General features: G+C 36.2%; 1 protein-coding gene across 1 annotated transcript in view; it reads left to right on the top strand.

Moving 5' to 3' along the window:
• NECAB1 (N-terminal EF-hand calcium binding protein 1) overlaps positions 1 to 24,589 on the top strand; it is a 258,235-nt gene that overhangs the window by 183,138 nt on the left and 50,508 nt on the right. Inside the window, exons 6-8 of the mRNA XM_021089131.2 lie at positions 332 to 468; positions 11,335 to 11,456; positions 16,460 to 16,536. Coding sequence (XP_020944790.1) covers positions 332 to 468; positions 11,335 to 11,456; positions 16,460 to 16,536 — 336 coding nt within the window. The remainder of the gene's footprint in view (positions 1 to 331; positions 469 to 11,334; positions 11,457 to 16,459; positions 16,537 to 24,589) is intronic.

Here is a 24,589-nt window from a genome sequence, read left to right as displayed (position 1 = left end):
AGCCCAGAGTTAGTCACATTCCAACCTTTCTCCAGATATTTTTTTTTTCTTTTCTGTAGTTGTCTATTGCATAATTCAACTAGGTTTTGTCCTTTTTTTCTAATCCTGTGCAATGGAGATGAGACATTCTAGTCATTTCTGCAGCTCTCTTACTTAACTTATGGTGGGTAGATAGAACTCTGCTCCAGCCTCCAGGGCCCAACATGTCTTCTCTCCTTTTTGTCTCTTTTTCTCAAGGATTAATATGAGATTGATGGGATCATGAGAATAAAACATTCCTGGTTATTTTTTCCTACCATACTTCTAATAGCATTTGTTTTGTCCTATTTAGGACTATCAAGAGGCCTCCAATTTGGAACAATTTGTAACTCGATTTTTATTGAAAGAGACCTTGAATCAGCTGCAGTCTCTCCAGAATTCTCTCGAATGTGCCATGGAAACTACTGAGGAGCAAACCCGTCAAGAAAGGCAAGTTAGATGATTTCATATGATATCTCTTTAGTGACTCCATATTTATGGAAGACCAGATGAAAGGCATCCTAGTTAAACTAGAGAAAATTAAAAATGAGAATGAATAGATTTAAACAGAATGGCAGGGACCTCCATTGTATGTTAGCCTTATATTTGCTCTTAAAAAGACCATTCTCATTTTTCTTCTACTATCATGTATTCAACACATTTTAATTGAGAATTTATTAGATGGAGAAGACTTTACAAGCCACTGTGATAATGTAAAGGTATATTTTACATAGTCCCAGTTCCTAAGGAGGTTAAAGTCTATTAAGATAAATAAAATGTGAACACTGAAACTATAATGCAATGTACAAAAGGGTAAATACCAGAGAGAATGGGAAATTGCCAAGGGACAAAAGACAAGTTTCATGGAGGTTCTTGATGACATTTGAGCTAATCTTGTTAATGGGCATATTTGAAAATATGGAAATGATAGGAAAAAAGTCTTACAGGCTCAGTGAACCTAGATATAGCAGGATACCTAAGAATTCAACAAGCCTAATTATTTAAGGAAATAGAGAAAATTGAATAATGGGAAAAAGTTTCAAAATTCAATACCACCAATTGATATCACTGAGAAGATAAGTGGTGATAATATAATAGTTATGTAAATGATGGCACTAATGCTAAAGAGAACCTTGGATTAGAAATGTCTGTAAAGCAGACATCAAAATAATTCCCACCAACAGCTGGTACTTTAAGTTATCATTTTTTACCTTGCAAGCTAGAGAAGCACTTGGCAAAACCCATGGTTATGCAAGATATTTTTGCATGTGCTACTTTAGACCTATGGATATGGCTTATTTAATTTCTGAATTTTAGGGAGAACCACACAGTACATTTTTTTAAGGAGGCTAATAACAGACTACTCTGTAGGGCCAATTTTTCTAAACAAATTAATGGATACATAATTATTAGGACATCTCAGAAAAACAGTGGTATTTTCAACCTTATGTTTACAATGTAAAAATGAGTGAGCATCATCTAATTCTAACAAAAAAAGCCTGTAATTTCAGATCTAATGAGCCTGTGCAGCTGATGAACATGGACGTGCATTCCTCGATGGTTCTCTGCAGCATTTTAGCAATATAAATTTAGTATTTTCATTATATTGGGTGATTCCATATCAGATAGCAAAGTGTAGCAATTAGCTTTAGAAAAGCAACAACCCATCTCCTCAGGTTTGAACAGAGGATGACGGAATGTCTTAAAGCACAGTGAAACTGATTTCATTTTCCTCTTGAGAAAGTGAGACCTGATTTATTGCCTTTTCTTCAGATTTTCTTCACATAAAATGGATTCTCCCTTTTTTAGAATCAATCCTTTGCCACCCGAGAAGAGGCTTGAAAAAGGCTTCTTTACCTGCACTTTAGGTTTTTTTCCACAGTCACCTCCTACAGACTTGCATTCTACACTCACCACCATAGAGTGAATGTATAATGAACAACTGTTCTTTGTGTTAGGCCACAGGCTGATCTTGAACTCCTGTGACCCCTGACAACAGCTGCATAGCAGCTGGGGTTAATGAGAAAAAGCATGATAATTCAGAGTTTAAGGAAAGTAGAAGACACTAGAGAATTAATGAATCTTTTATTTCTAGGTTTCTAGCTCAAAAACAGCTTGGGAGAATAGGAAATATTGTGGATCTGATGTCAGTTTAGGGGAGTGCTATTGTATAGCATTTGACTAAGGCACCCAGAATGCCCAAATCCTACCCCAAATCCATAATATTCTCCCCAGGGAGATTTCCGGGGGAGGGGGGGAACTACATGAATAGTCAAACAGAAAACAAGGTTCCACTATGGATTTGTGCCCATAATATCTGATGTGAAGTTTTGGTTACTCTGACTGAAGCATGTGAATTGAGCCCAAGATTATTTGGCTCCCAAGGCTCCATCTTCCAGTCAGCTAGCCACCAGACACCAAAGTAAAGAGCCCCAGAGAGCTCCTCATTGGAGAAAAGACAGAGAGGAATTATGGCTGCCCTTTTTCCTGTGATATCAAACAAGAGATCAGTGAAGAAGCCTCATGAGGAGACAAAACTTGACTTGGATATTTTGGGTGCATTTAGTGACAGTGATATCTTCCTGAAGGGATGAGTATCCTCATCCACTACTTAAGACCCATGTCTCTCATCTGACTAACCCCTCCTAGATTTTTTGGTCACTGCTTGGGCAACACTTTCTTTAAGAAGCTTTCACTGCTCCCAAGACAGAATGTTATACCTCCCACTCTACCACCATGTACTCTCTTTAGTACCCTCTACTTATATCTACTTCCAATCTCAGTCTCTCACTTACCTTTCCAATTAGACTTTGAGTTTCTGGATGGCAGGGGCTTTGCCTTGCTTCCCTATACCTGGCACAACTATGTGTTAAATATATGACACTGAATAAATGAGGGGGGATTCCAGGTACAGGAAGCTATATAGAGGATCATCAGATGAAGACCTGGGACATAGAGAGACAGGGTTAAGATAGGTCTTTAAAGCTAGACAAATGTGTTTAGACTCCATATGATCAGAGATTGTCATAGGTTATAAATAAAGGAGAAATATAATAAAGACGAGGTTTAAGAGAAATTAGTCTCACAGTAGTATGTAGTAAATTTGAGGGAGAGGAGAACAAGCTCAGAGAGGAGAGGTCAAATAGGTATATCCCCCCTAAAAAATGCATTAGTTTTTTTTTTTTTCTTCTTTTGGCCCAACGTAAAGTACATGAAATTTCCAGGGCCAGGAATCGAACCTATGCAACAGCAGTGACCCAAACCGCTAAATTGACAACACTGGACCCTTAATCTACTGCACTGTGAGACAACTCCTGCATTGTTTTTTTATATCATAAAAGAAGATTTCATGAGGCTCTGTGCAGTCAAAAGTTGCAACCCACAGATATCTTTAAAAATTTCAGGGTTATGATAATTTGCTTCCCCTTCAGCATCAATATTACTCTGGGGATTAATATTTGTGAAGCTTCGAGTTACAATGACTTGTTGAAATAAAGAAAAAAATTGAGAAGCCATCTATTCTGCTATCAACCCCAGGGAGTAATCACATAGTATCATTCATCCTGCAGTAATGAGTTAGACGTGCTGTGATGAGCAAAATGTCTGTGTCTATTCATGTGAAAATAGCAGTTTCAGAGAGAAAAGATGCATACAGCTGGAATACCACAGAGGTGATATTTTCAGATGGCATTATGTAACACTCATTGTATCTGCTTTGGCAAACTGGTTTAATGGGAGCCACTTAATTCTGTGTCTTTGAAAGTACCTAATAGCCAAAGACAAGAACAATCATTAGGTTATACTGAAGTTTCTGTCTAGAGGACACCTGTCCTCTTACATAAACCTTTCTTTCTCACAAACTAGATTTCTGGGAATACAATTTAATTATGTGAATTTCTTTTTTATAGCAAAATCTGCAATTTTGTTCTATTTTCCAAAGTTGTTCTTTATCCAGAAAGACAACTTCTGGGCTTAGAAGTTATTTTTCTTCTTTTGATGGTTGTCTGTTATAGAAGTAAGGAAAAGCTTTAATTTCACAAACTGATTGTAAAAGCTCAGACATCAATTTCTTTAGCTTTAACATAAAGAAGGAATGCTCTAATCATCTCCTCCTTACCACCAAAGTTGCTAGAAAGTTGACTTTCTTGTAATTAAGGGAAATCTAGAAGGACATCTAGTTAAAGATTGGAGAGTAAACATAGATTATTTATTTTGGTCCCTCCCTAAACCTCTCAAAAATGGCATTTAAAGCATCTAGAAAAAAGGAGTCCCAAATCCACAATGATAAGACAGATGAAAGAATCAATAGGATAAAGCTCAGAATTAGGAGATAAAGCTCTGATTTAGGAGATCTGAGAAAGCTAAAATGTAAGCATGTAGTATAAGAGCCAAGATGAAATACAATTTGTATCACATAACCTCAGAAAGCCTCAAGAACTTAACCCACTGAGCGAGGCCAGGGATCGAACCCACAACCTTATGGTTCCTAGTTGGATTCGTTTCCACTGCACCACGACGGGAACTCCCCTCCACCCATTTTTAACATTTCTTTTTCTGATGTTGAGGAGTTGTATGAGTTCTCTGTATATTTTGGATATTAACCCCTTATCATATATATCACTTGCAAATATCTTCTCTAATTCAATAGGCTTCATTTTCATTTTGTTGATATTTTCCTTCACTGTGCAAAAGTTTGTTAGTTTGGTGCGGTCTTATTTGTTTATTTTTGCTTTTGTTTCCCTTGCTGAGGAGGCAGTGGGGAAAATATTGCCAAGACTGATATCAAAAGTGTACTGCAGGAGTTTGCATCATGGCTCAGCAGTTAATGATCCCGACTAGTTTCCATTAGGATGTGGGTTCAGTCCCTGGCCTCGCTCAGTGGGTTAAGGATCCAGCATTGCTGTGAGCTGTGGTGTAGGTCACAGACACAGCTTGGATCCCATGTTCCCATGTTGCTGTGGCTGTGACTAGGGCAGCAGCTACAGCTGTAACTCGAGCCCTAGCCTGGGAACCTCCATATGCCATGGGTGGTATGGCCCTAAAAAAAAGATAATGATAACAACAAAAGTGTACTGTTGTTTTCTTCTAGGAGTCTTGTGATTTCAGCTCTTGCATTTAAGTTTTCTTTAATTTCATATTAAAGTATAGTTGATTTACAGTATTGTGACAATTCTGCTGTACAGCAAAGTGACCCAGTCATTTTCTATATACATATATATATGTGTGTGTGTGTGTATATATATATATATATATATATATATATATATTCTTTTTCTCACATGATATTCCATCATGTTCTATCCCAAGAGATTGGATATAGTTCTCTGTGCTATACAGTAGGACATCATTGCTTATCCATTCTAAATGTAATAGTTTGCATATAATAACCCCCCTCCCAAACTCCCAGTCCACTCTACTTCCTGCCTCCTCCCCTTTGGCAACCACAAGCTTGTCATATTTAGTTTTCTAAGGTACCACCATACTGTTTTCCATAGTAGTTGTACCAATTTACATTCCTACCAACAGTATAAGAGGGTTCCCTTTTTTCCATACCCTCTCTAGCATGTGTTGTTTGTAGCCTTACTAATGGCCATTCTGACTTGCGTGAGGTGGCACATCATTGTATTATTGTTATTTCTCTAATAATTAATGATGTTAAGCATCTTTTATGTTCCTTTTGGCCATCCATATATCTTCTTTGGGGAAATGACAAACCCACAGCATTTGCCTTGAATCAGTTTCAATTTTATTTTTGTATATGGTATTATAAAATAGTTTGTTTCTTTTGCATGTAGCCATTCAGTTTTCCTAACATTTACTGAAGAAGCTCTTTTCTCCATTGTTCATTCATGCCTCCTTTGTCCTAGATTAATTAATCATGTGTGAGAGAGTTTATTTCTACCTCTCTATTCTGTTCCATTGAGCTAGGTGTCTGTTTTGGTGCTGGTACTATATTGTTTTTATTATCATAGCTTTGTAGTATAGTTTGAAATCAGAGAGCATGATACTTCCTACTTTGTTCTTCTTTCTCAAGATTATTTAATTTATTCAGAGTCTTTTGTGTTTCTCTGCAAATTTTAGAATTATTTGTTCTAACTCTGTGAAAAATACCTTTTTTTTTCTGGTAGAAATTTCAGTGAGTCTGTTGATTGCCTAGATAGTATGGTCATTTTAATAATTTTTTTCTTCCAATCCTTGAGTACAGGATATCTTTTACTTTTACTTATGTTGTCTTAAGTTCATTAATGTCTTATAGTTTTCTGACTCCAGTAGTTTTACCTACTTGGTTAGATTTATTCCTAGAAATTTTATTCTTTTTCATGCAATTGTAAGTTGTTTTCTTAATTTCACTTTCTGATAGTTTGATGTTAATGTATAGAAACATTGATAGTATATAGATTTTTATGTATTAATTTTTTATCCTGCAAATTTATTAATTCTAATAGTTCTAATAGTCTAATAGTTCTGGTGGCATCTTTAGGACTTTTCTGTATATAATATAATGTCATCTGCAGTGAAAGTTTTTTATTTTTGTTGTTGTTTGTCTTATTGGTGTGGCTAGGACTTCTACTACTATATTGAATAGAAATTGTGAGAGTGGGAATTCTTGTCTTGCTCCTGACCTTAGAGAAAATGCTTTCAACTTCTTACTGTAGAGTGTAAAGGTAGCTTGGCTTGTCATATATGACCTTTATTTTGTTCAGGAATGTTCTCTCTATACCCAATTTATGGGGAGTTTTTATAATAAGTGATGTTGAATTTTGTCAAAAGCTCTTTCTGCATATGTTGAGATGATTATATGATTTTTATTCTTTATTTTCTTAATGTACGGTATCACATAGATTGATTTACAGATATTGAACCATATTTGTATCCCTGGGATAAATCTTATGTATCATGGTATATTATTCTTTGGTTGAATTCAGTTTGCTAATACTTTATGGAGAATTTTTGCATTTATGTTCATCAGTGATATTAGCCTGTACTTTTCTTTTTTCATGGTGTCTTTGGGCCATTTTTCCATCAGGGTGATGCTGGCCTCATTGGAATGGGTTCAGAAGTTTACCTTCCTCTGCAAATTTTTGTAATAATTTGAAAAGGATTGGCATTAACTCTTCTTTAAATGTTTGGTAGAATTCACCTTTGAAGCCATGTAGTGATATACTTTTTTTTATTTGAGAGTTTTTTTAATTGCTGATTCAGTTTCATTGCTGGTAATTGGTTTGTTTGTATTTTCTGTGACTTCCTGATTCATAAGTGGGAGATGTTCCTTTGGTCTACTTTTTCTTTTAAGACCAATGTTTCCTTGTTGATTTTCTGTCTGGATGATCTGTTTATTGTTGTAAGAGGGCTGTTAAATTTCCTATTATTGTTGTGTTACTGTTAATTCTCCCTTTATATTTGTTAATATTTGCTGTATGTATTTAAGTGCTCTTATGTTGAGTATATATACATTTACAATTGTTTTACCTTTTTGTTGAATTGATCCTTTTATCATTCTGTAATATCATTCTTTCTTTCTTTCTTTTTTTTCTTTTCATGGCCACACCTGTGGCATATGGAAGTTCCCAGGCCAGGGGTGAATCGGAGCTACAGCTGGGGCCTGTGATACAGCTATAGCGACACTGGATCTTAGCCACATTGGCAACCTATGCCATAGCTTATAGCAACACCAGATCCTTAATGCACTGAACCAGGCTAAAGATTGAACCCTCATCCTCACAAAGACAACATTGTGTCCTTAAGCCACTGAGCCACAATGGGAACTCCTGTAATATCTTTCTCTGTCTCTTTTTACAGTTTTTTTTTAAATCTGTTTTGTCTGATGTATGCATTGCTACCCCAGCTGTCTTTTTATCTCCAATTGCATGAAATACTTTTCCATTCCCTCACTTTCAGCCTATGTATCTTTAGATATGAAGTCAGTCTCTTGTGGTCAGCATATACAGGTCTTGTTCTTTTTTGTCCCTGCAGCCATGCTATGTTTTTGATTGAAGGATTTAGCTTATTTACAGTTAAAGTAATTATTGATAGATATTGTTAATTGTTTTGGGGTTACTTTTTGAAGTTCTTTCTTATTCCTTAGTTCTTTTGCTATTTTCCCTTTTGACTTGATAGGTAATTTTGTTTGGACTTCTTTCTTTTTTGTGTGTATCTCTATATACGTTTTTGGTTTGCATTTACCATGGCATTTACGTATAAAAATATATAACCATATATATGTAATTATTTACATATATGTAATTATTTAAAGTTGTTGATCTCCTAAGATATAAAATATGGCCTCTCCATATTTTATATATTTATCTTTTGTGTATCCCTTAACTACATAATGTGGATATAAATGATTTTACTAGTTTTGTCATTTAACCTTTCTGCTAGCTTTTTGGTTGATTTACTGCCTTTACTGCATATTGCCTTTAGCAATGAGATTTTCTTTTAATATTTTTCATATTTCTAATAGTAGTCTTTTCTTTTTAATTTAGAAAAATCCTTTTAACATTAATTGTAAAGCTAGATTAGTGGGGCTGAATTCTTTTGGCTTTTTGCTTATCTATAAAACTATCTCTCTTTCAAATCTGAATTACAGCATTGCCTAGTAGAATATTCTTGGTTGTAAGTTTTTTCTTTCATCATTTTAAATGTACCTTACCACACACTTGTGGTCTGAAGTTTCTCCTGAAAAGTCAGGTGATGGTCTCATGGAAGTTTCCTTGTATGTAACTAGTTACTTTTCTCTTACCACTTTTAGGATTCTCTCTTTATCTTTAATTTTTGCTATATTAATTACAATTTGTTTTGATGTGGATCTCTTTGAGTTCATTTTGTTTGGGACCTCTATGCTTCCTAAACCTGGATGTCTATTTCTTTTCTTGCATTAGAAAATTTTTAGCCTTTATTTCTTCAAGTAAATTCTCTTCCCCCATCTCTCTTTTCTTCTGGGCCCTCTATAAAGGCACGATTAGTTACCTTGATGTTGTCCCAGAGGTCTCGTCAACTATTTTCACTTTGTAAAATTCTTTTTCCTTTTTTCTATTCAGCTTTGGTAATTTACACCAGCTTTGGTGTCTTCCAGTCACTGATCCATTCCTTCTGTATTATCTACTGTACTGTTGGCTCCTTCAAGTGTATTTTTGTTTCAGTTATTGTATTCTTCAGCTGTGTTTGGTTCTTTTTTATATCTATCTCTTTAACTCCTATGTTCATCCATTCTTCTCCTGAGTATGATTTATTAGCTTGAACTCTTATTGGGTAGATTGCTTATCTCCACTTTGCTTAGTTCTTCGTCTGGGTTTTTATTTTGTTTCTTTATCTGGAACGTATACCTTTTTCACATCATTTTGCCAAGCTCTCTGTTTTTATTTCTGTGTGTTAGGTAGGTTGGTTATGTTTCTCAATCTTACAGAAGTAGATTTAAATAGAAAATGTCCTATTGGGCCTGGAAAAGCACTACCTTCTGCTTACCAGAGCTGTATGCTCTAGGAGTTCCCACTATGTGGACTGCATGGGCCCTCTGTTGTGGTAGGTCCAACTATTAATGGGTTCACTGGTGGGCAGGGCTTTCCTCTGACATAGTTAGCTACAAGTCCCTGCCTTATAGTAGCTGGTAGGAAGGACTAGGTCCTGGTGTGGCTTGCTTCATGGTATCCTAGTGCTGATGTCAGTCCATCGCTGGGAAGTGTCATGTTCCAGGGTGGCTAATTGTAGGGTCCAGGGTATCAGAGGCTGAAGAAAGGCTGCTGTTTGCACAATTGGTCCTGGGGCAATTGGTGGCAGGACTGGGTTCCTGTGTGCCTGGCTGACAATTTTGGTGTTCCTAGGACTGATGTCAATTTATTAATGTAGGCATAAACCTCTATAACTAGAGTGTGAAAAGGAGGACTCCAAAATTATGCTTTCCAGCTCAAATATCTTTGTGGTGGAGCAGCTTCTTAGAAATGCTGTCACCATTGTCTCTGTCCCCAGGGAGAGTCACAGTTGCCTTCTGCCTCTCTGGGAGGCTCTCTAAGATCAGCAATTGGGTCTGGTCAAGATTCCTCCTAAATTACTGCTTCCACTGTGGGTCTCAGATTGTGTGAGTTTTTTGCCTGTGCCCTTTAAGAGTGGGGTCTCTGTTGCCTAGAGCCCTCCAGATCACCTATATGCATGTCCCACTGCCTTCAAAGCTATATGTTCTGGGGAGTTCAGCATTGTACTTGGACCCCTCACTTCGGAGAACTACAGTAGTCATTTTCCTTTTGTTGTGGGTTGCTTACTTATGGGTATGAATCTTTACCATGTTGTATCTCCATTTGTCCTACCAATCTCATTATTGGACAAATAAATAAATGATTCCTTTATTTGTGTAACATCTTTTCTGCGAGTCTTCAGGTTGTTCCCATCAATAGTGGCTCTGTAAATAGTTATAAGTTTAGCGTACCCATGAAAGGAGGTAAGCTCAGCATTTTCCTACTTCACCATCTCTTGGCCACGCATCCCTAACAAATAGGAATTTAAGCATATTATATACATATAAACACTGGTTGAAAATCATTCTTTGTATAAAGGAAATGGAGACATGGTATAGCAGAGGGGAGGTTCTGTTTCTAGAAATAAATTTATAGGATTATTTGACTATTGATACAATATGGTGTTTATATTTAGCTTTGATTTAAACAAGTATTTTTTTTGTCTTTTTGTCTTTTTAGGGCCACACCAGCGGCATATGGAGGTGCCCAGGCTAGGGGTCTAATCTGAGCTACAGCTGCCAGCCTAAGCCACAACCACAGCAATGCCAGATCTGAGCTGTGTCTGTGACCTACACCACAGCTCACGGCAAAGCTGAAACCTTAACCCACTGAGTGAGGCCAGGGATCAAACTTACAACCTCATGGTTCCTAGTCAGATTCGTTTCCACTGTGCCATGATGGGAACTCCAGATTTAAACAATTATTTTAAAATTGAATAAAAGAAAAAGAAACTCCATAGGTTTTCTCAAACTAAACAAAATACAATGGCAGTGTACAAGTAAACATTTTTTCCATTGATGATTTGGACAATAAAGAAAGAATTTTTTATATTAAAAATTAAGGTAGGATTTTTACTCAAACTGTTTAATTGCAAGAATAAAAAAATTCCAATATCTTTTCCTTAGTTTGACATATTATATTATTATATTATTACACATCTCCAGACCATGTTGCCAAGCTATAATTCTCATATGTTTTCATTTCACTGCACTAGAAAATCTTTGTAACTGATATTTGAAGATATGTTCCTTGAGATAAGAGACTGAAGCCCTGACATTGAGGTTAAATATTATCTTTGTTGTTCAAGACAAGGGCCAACTAAGCCAGAAGTCCTTTCAATCCAATGGCCTGGAAAACGATCAAGTCGCCGAGTCCAGAGACACAACAGCTTCTCCCCCAACAGCCCTCAGTTTAATGTCTACAGTCCAGGTAATGAAGCTTTGTCATTTTTCTTCTTCAGATTTACTCAATTGTATATTCATATTGACTTATTTTAAAATGTAAAAAAGGCAGCTAAAACAATAATAATGGAATGCTTTCTTTATACCAAAAAAGTTTGTCTGAAACCAAAATGCTGAAGAATCTGAGTATTAAGTACTGTGGTGATGATCCTAATCATCAGTTCTGTCAGAATCCTAGCGGTTGTATCTGGGCAGTACATAGAGACATGATGGATACGGAATATGCGTGAAAGACTTGAGACTATAGAAATCCTCATCATCTTTAAACAAAGGGGGTACCCTTTAGTCTGCCCCCTAACTCCAGATCCCTAAGCCTGCCTAAGCATTTCATTCATTCTCTAAATTCATTTTAGGAAAAGGATTATCATTTCCTTTGTGGTAGGATTAAAGCCATAGCCATGCTTTCAAAGTGTATAGTTTATTAGACTAAGACCTCAATAGTTATTTTAACCATATAATTTATATTAATTACTTTAAAATTAATTTGAAATATGAAAACTTACATTGCTAAGTATTAGAGTAATTTTTTTAGGGCCCCACCCATAGCATATGGAGGTTCCCAGGCTAGGGGTCGAATCAGAGCTACAGCTGCCAACCTATGCCACAGCTCACAGCAGCATGGGATCTGAGCTGCATCTGTGACCTACATCACAGCTCATGGCAATGCCGGATCCTTAACCCACTGAGCGAGGCCAAGGATCAAACCCCCAACTTCATGGTTCTTAGTCAGATTCATTTCTGCTGCACCAAGATGGGAATTCCCTAGAATAATTTTTATGAAGTGTGAATATATCTACATGTTTATATGTATGTGTATATATACATGCACATATCACTTGAACATGTCATTGTAACACAAATGAATATTTAAATATCTACTATTTCACAAAATCAATATATAGATATATCCTGTATGTACAGATTGTACTTGAAAGATTTCAAAGTTCTTTTTTCAACATTGTTATTTTAACTTATGATAGGTATTAGTATATCAATTTCCCCAGAAATTTAAGCAGTTTGTTCAGAGGTAAGAGATTATTATTCCATTTTTTACAGTGAAACAAATAACCTCAAAATATCAGTAATTACAATGGGAAATATTTGTTTTTTTTCTCTCATGGATCTCTATGTTAGATTGTGTGATTTGTGTGATGTCAGCTGGTTGTGAGTTGGGTTCAGTTCTACTCTTCAGGTAGCCTCCTAGGATCAGTGACTACTTGGAACAGTATTGTCTCCTGGTGAATATCAAAAGTACAAACATCCAGGAAAAAAAACACAGCTCATTTAGAACCACTCAGAGTGGCCAAGATGGTGGAGTAGGAAGACCCTGAGCTCACCTTCTCCCATGGATACCAGAATTACAACAGAGCAACTACTGATGAGAAGCCCAAGGACTGACAGTAAAGATCTTCTACAACTAAATACAAAAAAAGGAAACACAATGAGATGCGGAGTCCTAAGAGGCTGACCCATAAATGAGAGGATGATTACAATCACAGATGTTCTCCACAAGCATGCAAGGGGTCTGAGCCCTACATTGGGCTCTATTGCCTGGGGATCCTGCCCTGGGGAAACAAACCTCCAGAACATTTGACTTCAAAGGCCAGCAGAGTTTATTTTTGGGGGAAGACTATGGGGAATAGAGTTTGCACACAAAATCTGGCATTGCCCTGAGCACAATGTAGGTCACAATGCAGCTCAGATCCCATGTTGTTGTGGCTGTGGTATAGGCCAGCAGCTGCAACTCCAATTTGACCCCTAGCCTGGGAACTTCCATATGCCACAAGTGCGGCCCCCAAAAGCAAAATAAATAAATAAATAAATAAAAATAAAGTGGCAAAGATTAAAGATAAAGAGAGGATATTAAAAGCAACAAGTTAACATATAGAACTCCCATAGGCTATCAGCTTACTTTTCAGCAGAAACTCTGCTGTTGAGGATGCCCAACACATTTAAAGTGATGAAAGGGGAAAACATATAACCAAAAATACTCCAACCAGCAAAACTTCCATTCAGATTTGACAAAGAGATCAAAAACTTCATAGAAAAGAAAAAAGCTAAAATATAGCATTTCCCCTTGGCCAGCTTTCCAAGAGATGTTAAAGGGGCTTTTCTAAGTGGAAAAGAAAAGGCCAAAACCAGAAATATGAAAATTTTGAAAGGAAAAGTCTCATTAGTAAAGGAAAATATGCACTAAGGTAGTAACACAGCCACATATAAAGCTAGTAGGAAGACTAAAGGACAAAAGTGTAAAATCGTCTATATCCACAAAAGTTAAGGGACATAAAAATGCAAAATACTATGTCAAAAACATTAAATGTATGGGTGGGAATAAAAATGCAGAGCTGTTAGAATGGATTTGAACTCAAAAGATAAGCAACACTAAATAGTCACAGATACATATAGATTGGTCTATATAAAACTCATGGTAACCACAAACCAAAAATCTATAATAGATGTTCACACAAAAAAAGAGAAAGCAATACAAATATATCAATCCCAGATTAAGATATAACAATAGTAAATATAGCAAATAAAATATAGCAAATATATAAAAACCCAACATAGGACACCTGAACACATAAAGCAAATATTAACAGCCATAAAGGGAGAAGTTGATGGTAACATAATAAGAGTAGGAGATTTAAACACCCTATTTACATCAATGGGCATATCATATAAACAGAAAATCAATAAGGAAACAATGGCCTTAAATAATACCTTAAACAAGATGAAATTAACATATACATACATAGAACATAGAAAATATGAACAGACCAAATATGAGCAATGAAATTTAGACAGCAATAAAACAACCCCAGTAAACAAAAGTCCAAGACCAGTTATCTTCACAGGTGAATCCAAATACTTAGAAAAGAAATTAACACATATCCTTCTGAAATAATTTGAAAAAACTGCAAAGGAGGGAACACATCCAAACTCATTCTACAAGGCCAGCATTACCCTGATACCAAAACCTGAAAAGATAATCTCACAGAAAAAATATTTCAGGTCAATATCACTGATAAACATAAATGCAAAATTCCTCAATAAAATGTTAGCAAACAAATTGAGCAATATATTAACAGATTTTTCCCAGGGATGCAAGCATGGTTCAGTGTCTGCAAGTCAATTTATGATACTCTACATTAAGAACTTGAAGACTAAAAATCACATAATCATCTCAGTAGATGCAGAAGTGGCTTTTGACAAAATTAAATATGCACTTAGGATTAAAAACTCTCCAGAAATTAGGTATAGAGGAAACATTCCTTAACAAAATAAAGGCCATATATGACAACCCACAGCTAATGTCATACTCAATGGTGAAAAGCTGAAACCATTTCCTCTAAAATCAGGGATGAGACAAGGATGTCAAATTTTTCCACTTCTATTCAACATAGGATTGGAAATCCTGCCCACAGCAATCAGATAAAAAAAGAAATAAAAGGAATCCAAATTGGAAAGGAAGAAGTAAAACTGTCACTATTTGAAGATGATGTGATACTGTACATAGGAAATCCTAAGGACACCACCTAAAAGCTACTGGAACTCATGAATGAATTACATAAAGTTCCAGGATGCGAAATTAATATACATAATTCTATTACATTTTATATACTAACAATGTAGTATCAGGAATAGAAATTATGAAAATAATCCCATTTACAATTCTATCAAAAGTAACAAAATATCTAGTAATAAATCTAAGGAAGTAAAAGATCTGTACTGAGAAAACTGATACCATAAATTGAAGACAATACAAACAGATGGAAAAAGATAGTGGGCTTATAGATTGGAAGAATTAATATTGTTGAGATGATCATACTTCCCTAGACAGTCTACAGACTCCATGAAATCCCTGTAAAAATATCAATGCCACTTTGCACACAGCTAGAACATTTTATTGTAAAAAGGTAAGGATGTAAATTAATGTAAATTAATGAAACCAGAACACACCCTCATACCATGCAAAAAAATAAACTCAAAATGGCTTAAAGACTTAAACATAAGACAAGACACCATCAAACTCCTAGAAGAGAACATAGGCAAAACATTCTCTGACATCAACCTTACAAATGATTTCTCTGGTCAGTCTCCCAAAGAAACAGAAATAAAAGCAAAAATAAACCAATGGGCCCAAATCAAACTGATGAACTTTTGCACAGAAAGGAAACCATAAAAAAGGACAACTTACAGAATGGGAGAAAATATGAAAAGTACTGCTCCTGCTGTGGTGCAGAGTATTTGGTGGCATCCCTGCTGCACCAGGACACAGGTTAGATCCCTGGCCCAACACAGTCAATTAAAGAATCCTATGTTGCCACAACTGTAGCACAGGTCACAACTGTGACTCAGATCTGATCCCTGGCCCAGGAACTTCATATGCCATAGGGCAGCAAAAGTTTTAAAAAATAAAAATACAAAAAGTGAGGCCAAAGGAATCAAGTAATTTGACCAAATCAGCAGACTCCAGAGCCTGTACTCTTTCCTGCTATGCCGTGACCATTGTGCCCACTCAAGTTAGAAGATACTTGCTATTTTGCTTTATACTTCTTTTTGATTAACAGTTTGCCCGTTGCTGTGATCAGGACTATAATTTCCTTGGTGCTTTCTTTTTTCCAAAAGAAAAATCAACCACATCATGGGGTGGTAAAAATGGTTCAGCAGGATCTGCTCTTTTGACTATCAAAGGCCAGTTCAGACAATGACATAAAAAAAAAAAAAAACAGACTTGTGAAAATGAACCAACTGGGGTGCATGGACCTATGGAAAACAATACCTTAGAAAGGACTCGTGTAGGGGTGTGTGTGTGTGTGTGTGTGTGTGTGTGTGTGTGTGTGTGTGTAATGTGTTAATTAGTCAATGATGCTGTGTTTTTCCTTCAGGGCAAAAGAAAGCTCTGAGATGCCAAATTTTTCCTGCTCTGTCTAGAACTTAACACACTGCCCTCTTGATTTTCCCCTCAAGGTTTACTAGAAGAAGATAACCAATGGATGACCCAGATAAATAGACTCCAGAAATTAATTGACAGACTGGAAAAGAAAGTGAGTGCTTCTCTTTCTTTCTTCTCCCTCTCAGTTGTCAATAGATTATTACTCATTTTTCCTTATTGCCCTAATATCCATGGCTGCCCCATGGATAGGGTAACAACCAGGATCTCAGTGATGCTACCTACCAATGGCTGGTTGGTAGTTATTTGAAATTTTTGTTAAAGCAAAAGTAGAAGCTTGCATTAATTCTCATTCCTCCCAAAACCATCCCTAATTATAGCTAAAATAGAATATAAGGTTTAAAGTTAAATAAATCTACTACATTGCCTGACTCTTAGGTTATCAGTCATGTAAGATAGCAGTGTACTTGAATGATGCAAAGTGAAGCTCTCAGGGATGACATGGCTGACTCTTAGGATTATTTCAAAGTGATTTAGGGAAATGGAGATGTTGTGCGCTAAAATATGAGATTGCACACTCAACTTCTAGAGCATCTTAACTGATGATTTTTTTCATAAAAACTACCAAGTTATCTAGCAAGTTAAGATATGATGGCAAGTTCTTTAGAACTATAGTTTATATTTCCAGTTATTGTATTTTTACTGAGTAATTCTACTGGCATCAAGAAATCCTGATATTATAGTTATATTCCTCTTAAACAGCTTTAATGGAAGAGGCTGCTTTTGCCCATAAGTAAGAATATGTGTTTTCTGTACATACCAGGCACCAAGGAAGGAACATGTATGTTTGAGACAAAGTTACTGACTTTGAAGAACCCAGAATCCATTTGTAAAAATATTCTGTTCTCAAAAAAAATGAGTTAACAGATTTTTACAATATGCAGTAGCCTAGAACCAGGTTCAGTAAATAGTTAATGCTCAGTAAATACTTGGTAACTGACTGAGACATGCCAAAGGAATGGAGCATATACCAAAATCTACAGATGCTAAACTGAGGGAATGATTATTGAAAGCTGGAGTGCTTGGAAAGGACCTTGTGTGGCACAAAGGACTTAAGTGGGCTTTTTTAAATGCTGACAGTTAGGAGTTTTGAGTGCAAGCAACAGAAATTACCTCTTTAATAAAAAAGAAATCTCTGGAAGGAATGAGAGTGAATCAGCACAGAATCAACAGACAGTCTAGAGATCCAGACTTGGGAATGTCAGGAGATAAGATAACTCTAGAGATCAAGGTAAGCAAGAAACAGTCTCTCAACAGTTTCTCAGGTTATTTCACTGGACTAAATGAGTTCCAATAATTTCCAGTCTGTGGGCACTCTGCCCAAAATTCCACTTTCCAAGGAGAGAGGGTCTTATTATTGTCACACTCTCTTGATTAACAGTCCCAGAGTCTGTATTGAAAGGAGATTAGATAATTCACTGAAGGAAATTGTATTGGAATTAATGTTGGAATAAATGTTTGATAACAAACTAATGAGCGAATATTGGCTATGGAAAAGTAAAAATTTTAGTACAGAGAACAGTTAGAGAGGGCATTCAGGTGGGATGATGGCATGAACAAAGATTAAGTAGACCAGCCTGGTTAGAGTCTTTCATTTAGGGACATAGTGACTAGTAAGATTGTGTGAATGGGAGTTCCTATTGTGGCTCAACCTAATGAACCGGATTAGTATCTATGAGGACTCGGATTTGATCCCTGACCTTGTCCAGTGGGTTCAGGATCTGGCATTGCTGTGTCCTGTGTTATAGGTCAGGGACACGGCTTGGATCCAGCGTTGCTGTGGCTGTGGCATAGGCCAGCAACTACAGCTCTGATTCGACCCCTAGCCTGGGAACTTCCATATGCCACATATGTAGCCCTAGAAAGACAAAAACAAAATTGTGTGAATGAATGGGGCCATATTGTGAATGGCCTTAAATAACAGACTAAGGAATTTGGACTCAATCTTGGCAACAACAGGAGTCATTTATTATCTCTAAACAGATAAATGACATAAAAATCCTTTAGATAGAAAATAGTGCAGCAAGAATAAAAAATGGATTCAAACAAGAAGATTCAAAGTCAGAGCCACCAAAGCCAGCTATGATAACAATGACTTTAAAGAGCAAGCTGTAGACCTGAGCCCACTGAGATCAAGTATAGCAAGAGATGGGCCTGGACTAGGTGACTGGAAAGAAAGTGGCAAATTTGAAAGATTCAATGTGAAATTAAAGGACCATTGAATGAGCATGATGGGCAAAGGACAGGATAAATAATCTCAAACAGGAGCCTGGGGGTTTAAGCCTAAGTGTCAGATACAATTGTACCATTAACAGACAAGGGAGAGACAATGAGAGATAATTGATAAGGTGAGGTGAGTAAGTGAATTGGTTCATTAAATGTATTAATTTCAAAATATAATAGGACACCTAAGTAGAAACATCCTGTTAGATAAGTATGCAAGAAGACAAACCAACAGATTAAGATCTCTACAGAGGCGAAACCTCAAGTCCTGAGTACGGTAAGTTCTCTGGAATGGAGATTTTGTACAAAGAAGAACCAACCAAGTCTAGGGGAAGCAGCTTTGGAGAGTTCCTGTCCCCCTGCCACCATATTATTGTTTGTTAAATTTAAAGTGACCACTTACTGGGGCAAATAAAATAAACTAAGAGTTTGCTGTAAATCAACTTTCCTCCTTTCCACATTGGTATGTGGACTGAGACTAAAAAGATTAGTAGGAAAAACAGTAACTATGAAAATTCCTTTCCCAATTGTGGAAAATTTGGAAATGCAGGACCCTATTTGAAAACCAAACCTTGTTAAAATATTAGGATTCAGTTGTTAAATAAGTTTGGATTTAAAGAATACAGTATCTCTTTTTAAAATAATTTTGAAGTTCTTGGCAAACCTGTCTTCCTTTGGTGTCATAAGTTTGTGTCCTTATTTTAAATGAATAGCTCAAACTCAGGTCATGCCTTTTTTCCCCAACTTTAAATCAAAGTATTATCATGTCTTTTTCTTTCCTAGGCTTTTTTCTCCTTTCCTTCCTATGAAAGTGTTTCATTATGAGAACAGTGTCTGAGAAGTTATTGAAAGTACAGTGCGATGGGCTTCAGCATGGGGCTCCAGCTATGTGGGGGCTCAGCATGATTTGTCTTAATGAATGGAAAAGCAGTGCAAGTTGGGTTTTTCTACAACTTTGTCTGTACTGTGATGAGTTAGATTTTTGAGGAAAAACTACCCAATTGCCAAACAGTAGCTAAGTGCATATTATTTCACTGCTGGCTATTTTGTCTTCTGCAGTCATTATAACTAGGTTTGATCTCCACATTATAAAGAAATGCACTTACAGTGGAGTATATATTATCTTTTCTCTCTGTTAAGTATTTATGATAAATCATTCCAGCACTGTAAACCAAACCCAAAACCACTTATTGGGGGGGTGATAGCACTTGAAATTGATACAAGTTTCTTCAGGCATTCCTTTTTTCCTCTTTGACCTCTATGAGTATTTATGGGATATACTGTGGTTATATCTCATTTTTTCCTGTGCAGATAACACCTTTAATGTTAACCAAAACAACAACAAAACCTCTTTAATCTTCATGAAATCCTAAGTGTGTCATTGGATCACAGGAAATCCATATTTAAGGGGATGTAATTAAGGATGTCGCACTGATACATCTTGTTTTAAGTTATTCTTACCTTAGATTAAAGAAAGTAGAACTTAAAAGTGTGCCTGAGTTGTTGTTATGGAAAGGGCAGTCAAAAAGATCACTATTATTGCAGTTTCTCTATGTACTTTTAAAGATTCAATACACTTCTATATCCATATATAAATTTATCTTCACCGAGGAGTTGTGATTTAAATGGGCATTCATTCAGCCATTAGTTTATTCAACATTTAATGAAGTAATTTCAGATAGGGTAAAGTGCTATGAGGAAAATGTAGGGCAATATGATGAAGATGGAGGGTTAGATACTTAAAGTGGGTAATGGGAGATCATTCTAAGGATGTGATATTTGAGTTAAAGTTGGAAATATGAGAAAGAGATACTAGATGAAAACCTAGGGATAGAGAATTTAAGGCAGAGAAAAAAGTAAAAATGAACTGCAGAGAAGTTAACTTGCATAAAATTCTACCACAAGAAATAGCATAGCTAGAGCTACATAGCTCTATTAACAGGCTTATACTATTTCAAAAAGTCTCTATTTCTATAACTTTCAATGTATTTCTTATCTACTTGAAGGAATTTATTGTGCATCATCTTCATATATATGAGATAGATTAGATGTAGATATTATATAGATACAGATACAGATATAGATGATATACCACAACATCCTTATCCATTCATTCATCACTGGACACTTAGGTTGCTTCCATGTAGGTTGTTTACATGGCTGTTGTAAATAATGCTACTGTGACAATAGGGGTGCATATATCTTTTCAAGTTAATGTTTTCATTCCCTTTGAATATATTTCTAGGAATGTAATTACTAGATCATGTGGTAGTTCTGTTTAGAATTTTTTGAGGAACTTCCACACTGTTTTCCAATCCTACCAATAATGTGCAAGGGTTCCCTTTTTCTGCATTCACATCTGCATGTTATCTCTTGTCTTTTGATACTGGTCATTCTAATAAGCATGAGGTGATATCACATTGTGGTTCTAATTTGCATTTCCCTAATGAGTAGTGATATTTAACATATTTTTTTGTGTTCATGTTGGCCTTTCATATATCTTCTTTGTAGAAATGTCTATTCAGGTCCTTTCCTGTTTGGTTTTTGTTTTGTTTTGTTTTGTTTTTGCTATTGAAGTATAGCATTCTCTATGTATTTCAAATATTAGATATATGGTTTTCAAATGTTTTGTTCCATTCCAAAGTTTGGTCTTTTCAATTCATTAACTTTTATTTTTGGCTGTGCAGAAGCTTTTTTAGTTTGATGTAATCCCATCCCACTTGTTTACTTTTTATTTATTTCCTTGTGCTTTAGGTGCCACATCCAAAAATCATTAACAATAATCATGTCAGGGAGCTTTATTTTGTGTTTTCTTCTAGGAATTTCATGATTTCGGAACTTACAATTTAGTCTTTAATTCGTTTCTTTTTCTTTTTTTAAGTTAAAGTGTGGTTGATTTACAATGTTTCTTCAATTTCTGTTGTAGATCAGAGTGACCAAATCACATACCATTCCCTATGCTGTACAGTAGAAACCCATTGCCCATCCACTCCAAATACAATACTTTGTATTCACCAACCCCAAACTAGCCATCCAACCCACTTCCTCCCTTCTCCCTGGGCATCCACAAGTCTGCTCTCCATCTCTGTGATCTGTTTCTGTTTTGTAGATAGGATCATCTGTGACATATTTTAGATTCCACATGTAAGTGATATCATATGGTATTTCACTTGCTATGAGAATCTCTAGTTCCATCCATGTGGCCAAAAATGACATTATTTTGTTCTTTTTTATGGCTGAGTAGTATTCCATTGTATATATGCACCACATCTTCTTAATCTATTCATTTGCTAATGGACATTTAGGTTGTTTCCAGGTCCTGACTATTGTTAATAGTGCTGTGATGAACATAGGGGTGCATGTGTTTTTTTGATTGAATGTTTTATCTGGACATATGCTCAGGAGTGAGAGTGCTGGATCATATGTTAGTTCTATATTTAGTTTTCTGAGGTATCTCCATACTGTTTTCCATAGTGGTTGTATCAACTTACATTCCAGCAAACAGTGAAGGAGGGCATTCTTTTCTCCACACCCTCTCCAGCATTTGTTATTTCTTGGCTCGTTAGTGATAGCCATTCTGACCAAAGTGAGGTGGTACCTCATTGTACTTTTAATTTACATTTCTGTAAAGATTAGTGTTGTTAAGCAGTTTTTCATGTGCCTGTTGGCCATCCATATGTTTTCTTCAGAGAAATGTCTGTTTACATCTTCTGCCTAATTTTTGATTGGGTTGTTTGTTTTTTTGTTGTTGTTGAGTTGTATGAGATGTTTATATATTTTGGAGATTAGGCCTTTATCTGTTGCATCATTTGCAAAGATTTTTTCCCATACTGTGGGTTGTCTTTTCATGTTTTTAATGGTTTCCTTTGCTGTACAAAAGCTTTTGAGTTTAATTAGGTACCATGGGTTAATTTTTGGTTTTGTTGTCATTATTCTAGGAGGTGTATCAAACAAGATGATGCTGTGATTTAGGTCAAAGAGTGTTCTGCCTACATTTTCCTCTAGGAGTTTTATAGTATCTGACCTTATATTTTAGGTCCTATGTTTAATTTTTCAGCTTTTCAGCATTGAGAATGATGTTAGCTGTGGGTTTTTCATATATGGCTTTTATTATGTTGAGGTAGGTTCACTCTATTCCCATTTGCTGTACAGTTCTTATCAGAATCAGGTGTTGAATTTTGTCAAAAGTTTTTTGTGCATCTATTGATACGATATGTTTTTTCTTTTTCAGTTTGATGTGGTGTATCACATGATTGATTTGTGGGTATTGAAGAATCCTTGCATGCCTGGGATAAATCCCACTTGATCATGGTGTATGATCCTTTTTAAATATATTTGGATGCAGTTTTCTAATATTTTGTTGAGGATCTTTGCATCTATGTTCATCGGTGATATCGGGCTGTAGTTTTCTTCTTTTTCTTTCTTTTTTATTTATTTTTTCCACTGTACAGCATGGGGGGCCAAGTTACACATACATGTATACATACTTTTTCCTCCCATTGTTCTGTTGCAATATAAGTATCTAAACATAGTACTCAATGCTACACAGCAGGATCTCATTGTAAATCCATTCCAAGAGCAGTAGTTTGCATCCATTAACCCCAAGTTACCAATCTCACCCACTCCTTCCCTCACCCCCTTGGCAGCCACAAGTCTATTCTTTTGTGTGGAAACATTCATTTGTGCTATATATTAGATTCCAGTTATAAGTGATATCATATGGTATTTGTCTTTGTCCTTCTGACTTATTTCACTCAGTATGTTGCTGAAAATGGCATTATGTCGTGCTTTTTAATGGCTGAGTAGTATTCCATTGTGTATATATACACCACGTATTCCTAATCCAATCATCTGTGGATGGACATTTGGGTTGTTTCCATGTCTTGACTATTGTGAATACTGCTGCAATGAACATGCAGGTGCATGTGTATTTTTTTTGTCTTTTTGCCATATTCTTGGACCACTCTCGCAGCATATGGAGGTTCCCAGGCTAGGGGTCAAATTGGAGCTATAGCCGCTGGTCTATACCAGAGCCACAGCAATGTGGGATCCGAGCCGCATCTGCAACCTACACCACATCTCATGGCAATGCCGGATCCTTAACCCACTGAGCAAGGCCAGGGATCGAACCCACAACCTCATGGTTCCTAGTAGGATTCGTTAATCACTGAGCCACAACAGGAACTCCTGCATGTGTATTTTTTAAGGAAAGCTTTGTCTAGAGATATGCCCTAGAGTGGGACTGCTGTGTCATATGGTAGTTCTATGTATAGATTTCTAAGGTACCTCCATACTGTTCTCCATGGTATGTACCAGTTTACATTCCCACCAAGAGTGCAGGAGGGTTCCCTTTTCTCCACACACACTCCAGCACTTGTTATTTGTGGACTTATTAATGAAGGCCATTCTAACTGGTGTGAGGTGGTATCTCATGGTAGTTTTGATTTGCATTTCTCTAATAATCAGGGATGTTGAGCATTTTTTCATGAGCTTGTTGGCCATCTGTACATCTTCCTTGGAGAATGGTCTATTCAGGTCTTTTGCACATTTTTCCATTGGGTGGTTGGCTTTTTTGGTGTTGAGTTGTGTAAGTTGCTTGTATATTCTAGACATTAAGCTCTTGACCAGGTGTAATTCATCTCAGGTTTACAAGGATGGTTCAACATATGCAAATCAATCAACGTCATACACTACATTAAAAAAATAAAAGTCAAAAACCATATGATCATCTCGATAGATGCAGAAAAAGCATTTGACAGAGTCCAACATCCATTTATGATAAACACTCTCATCAGTGTGGGTATAGAGGGAACAATCCTGAACATAATCAAATCCATTTATGACAAACCCACAACAAATATAATATTGAATGTAGAAATATTGAAAGTCTTCTCTCTTAAATCTGGAACAAGACAGGGATGCCC

Source organism: Sus scrofa, chromosome 4 (assembly GCF_054392235.1).
Source record: "Sus scrofa isolate SSC_HxYL_T2T_F1_AM1 chromosome 4, Sscrofa_HxYL_maternal_Yorkshire_Landrace_v2.0, whole genome shotgun sequence".
In the NCBI taxonomy this organism is placed as follows: Eukaryota; Metazoa; Chordata; class Mammalia; order Artiodactyla; family Suidae; genus Sus; species Sus scrofa.
Note: the sequence above shows the minus strand (reverse complement) of the source record. Positions and strands in the feature narration are given on the sequence as shown.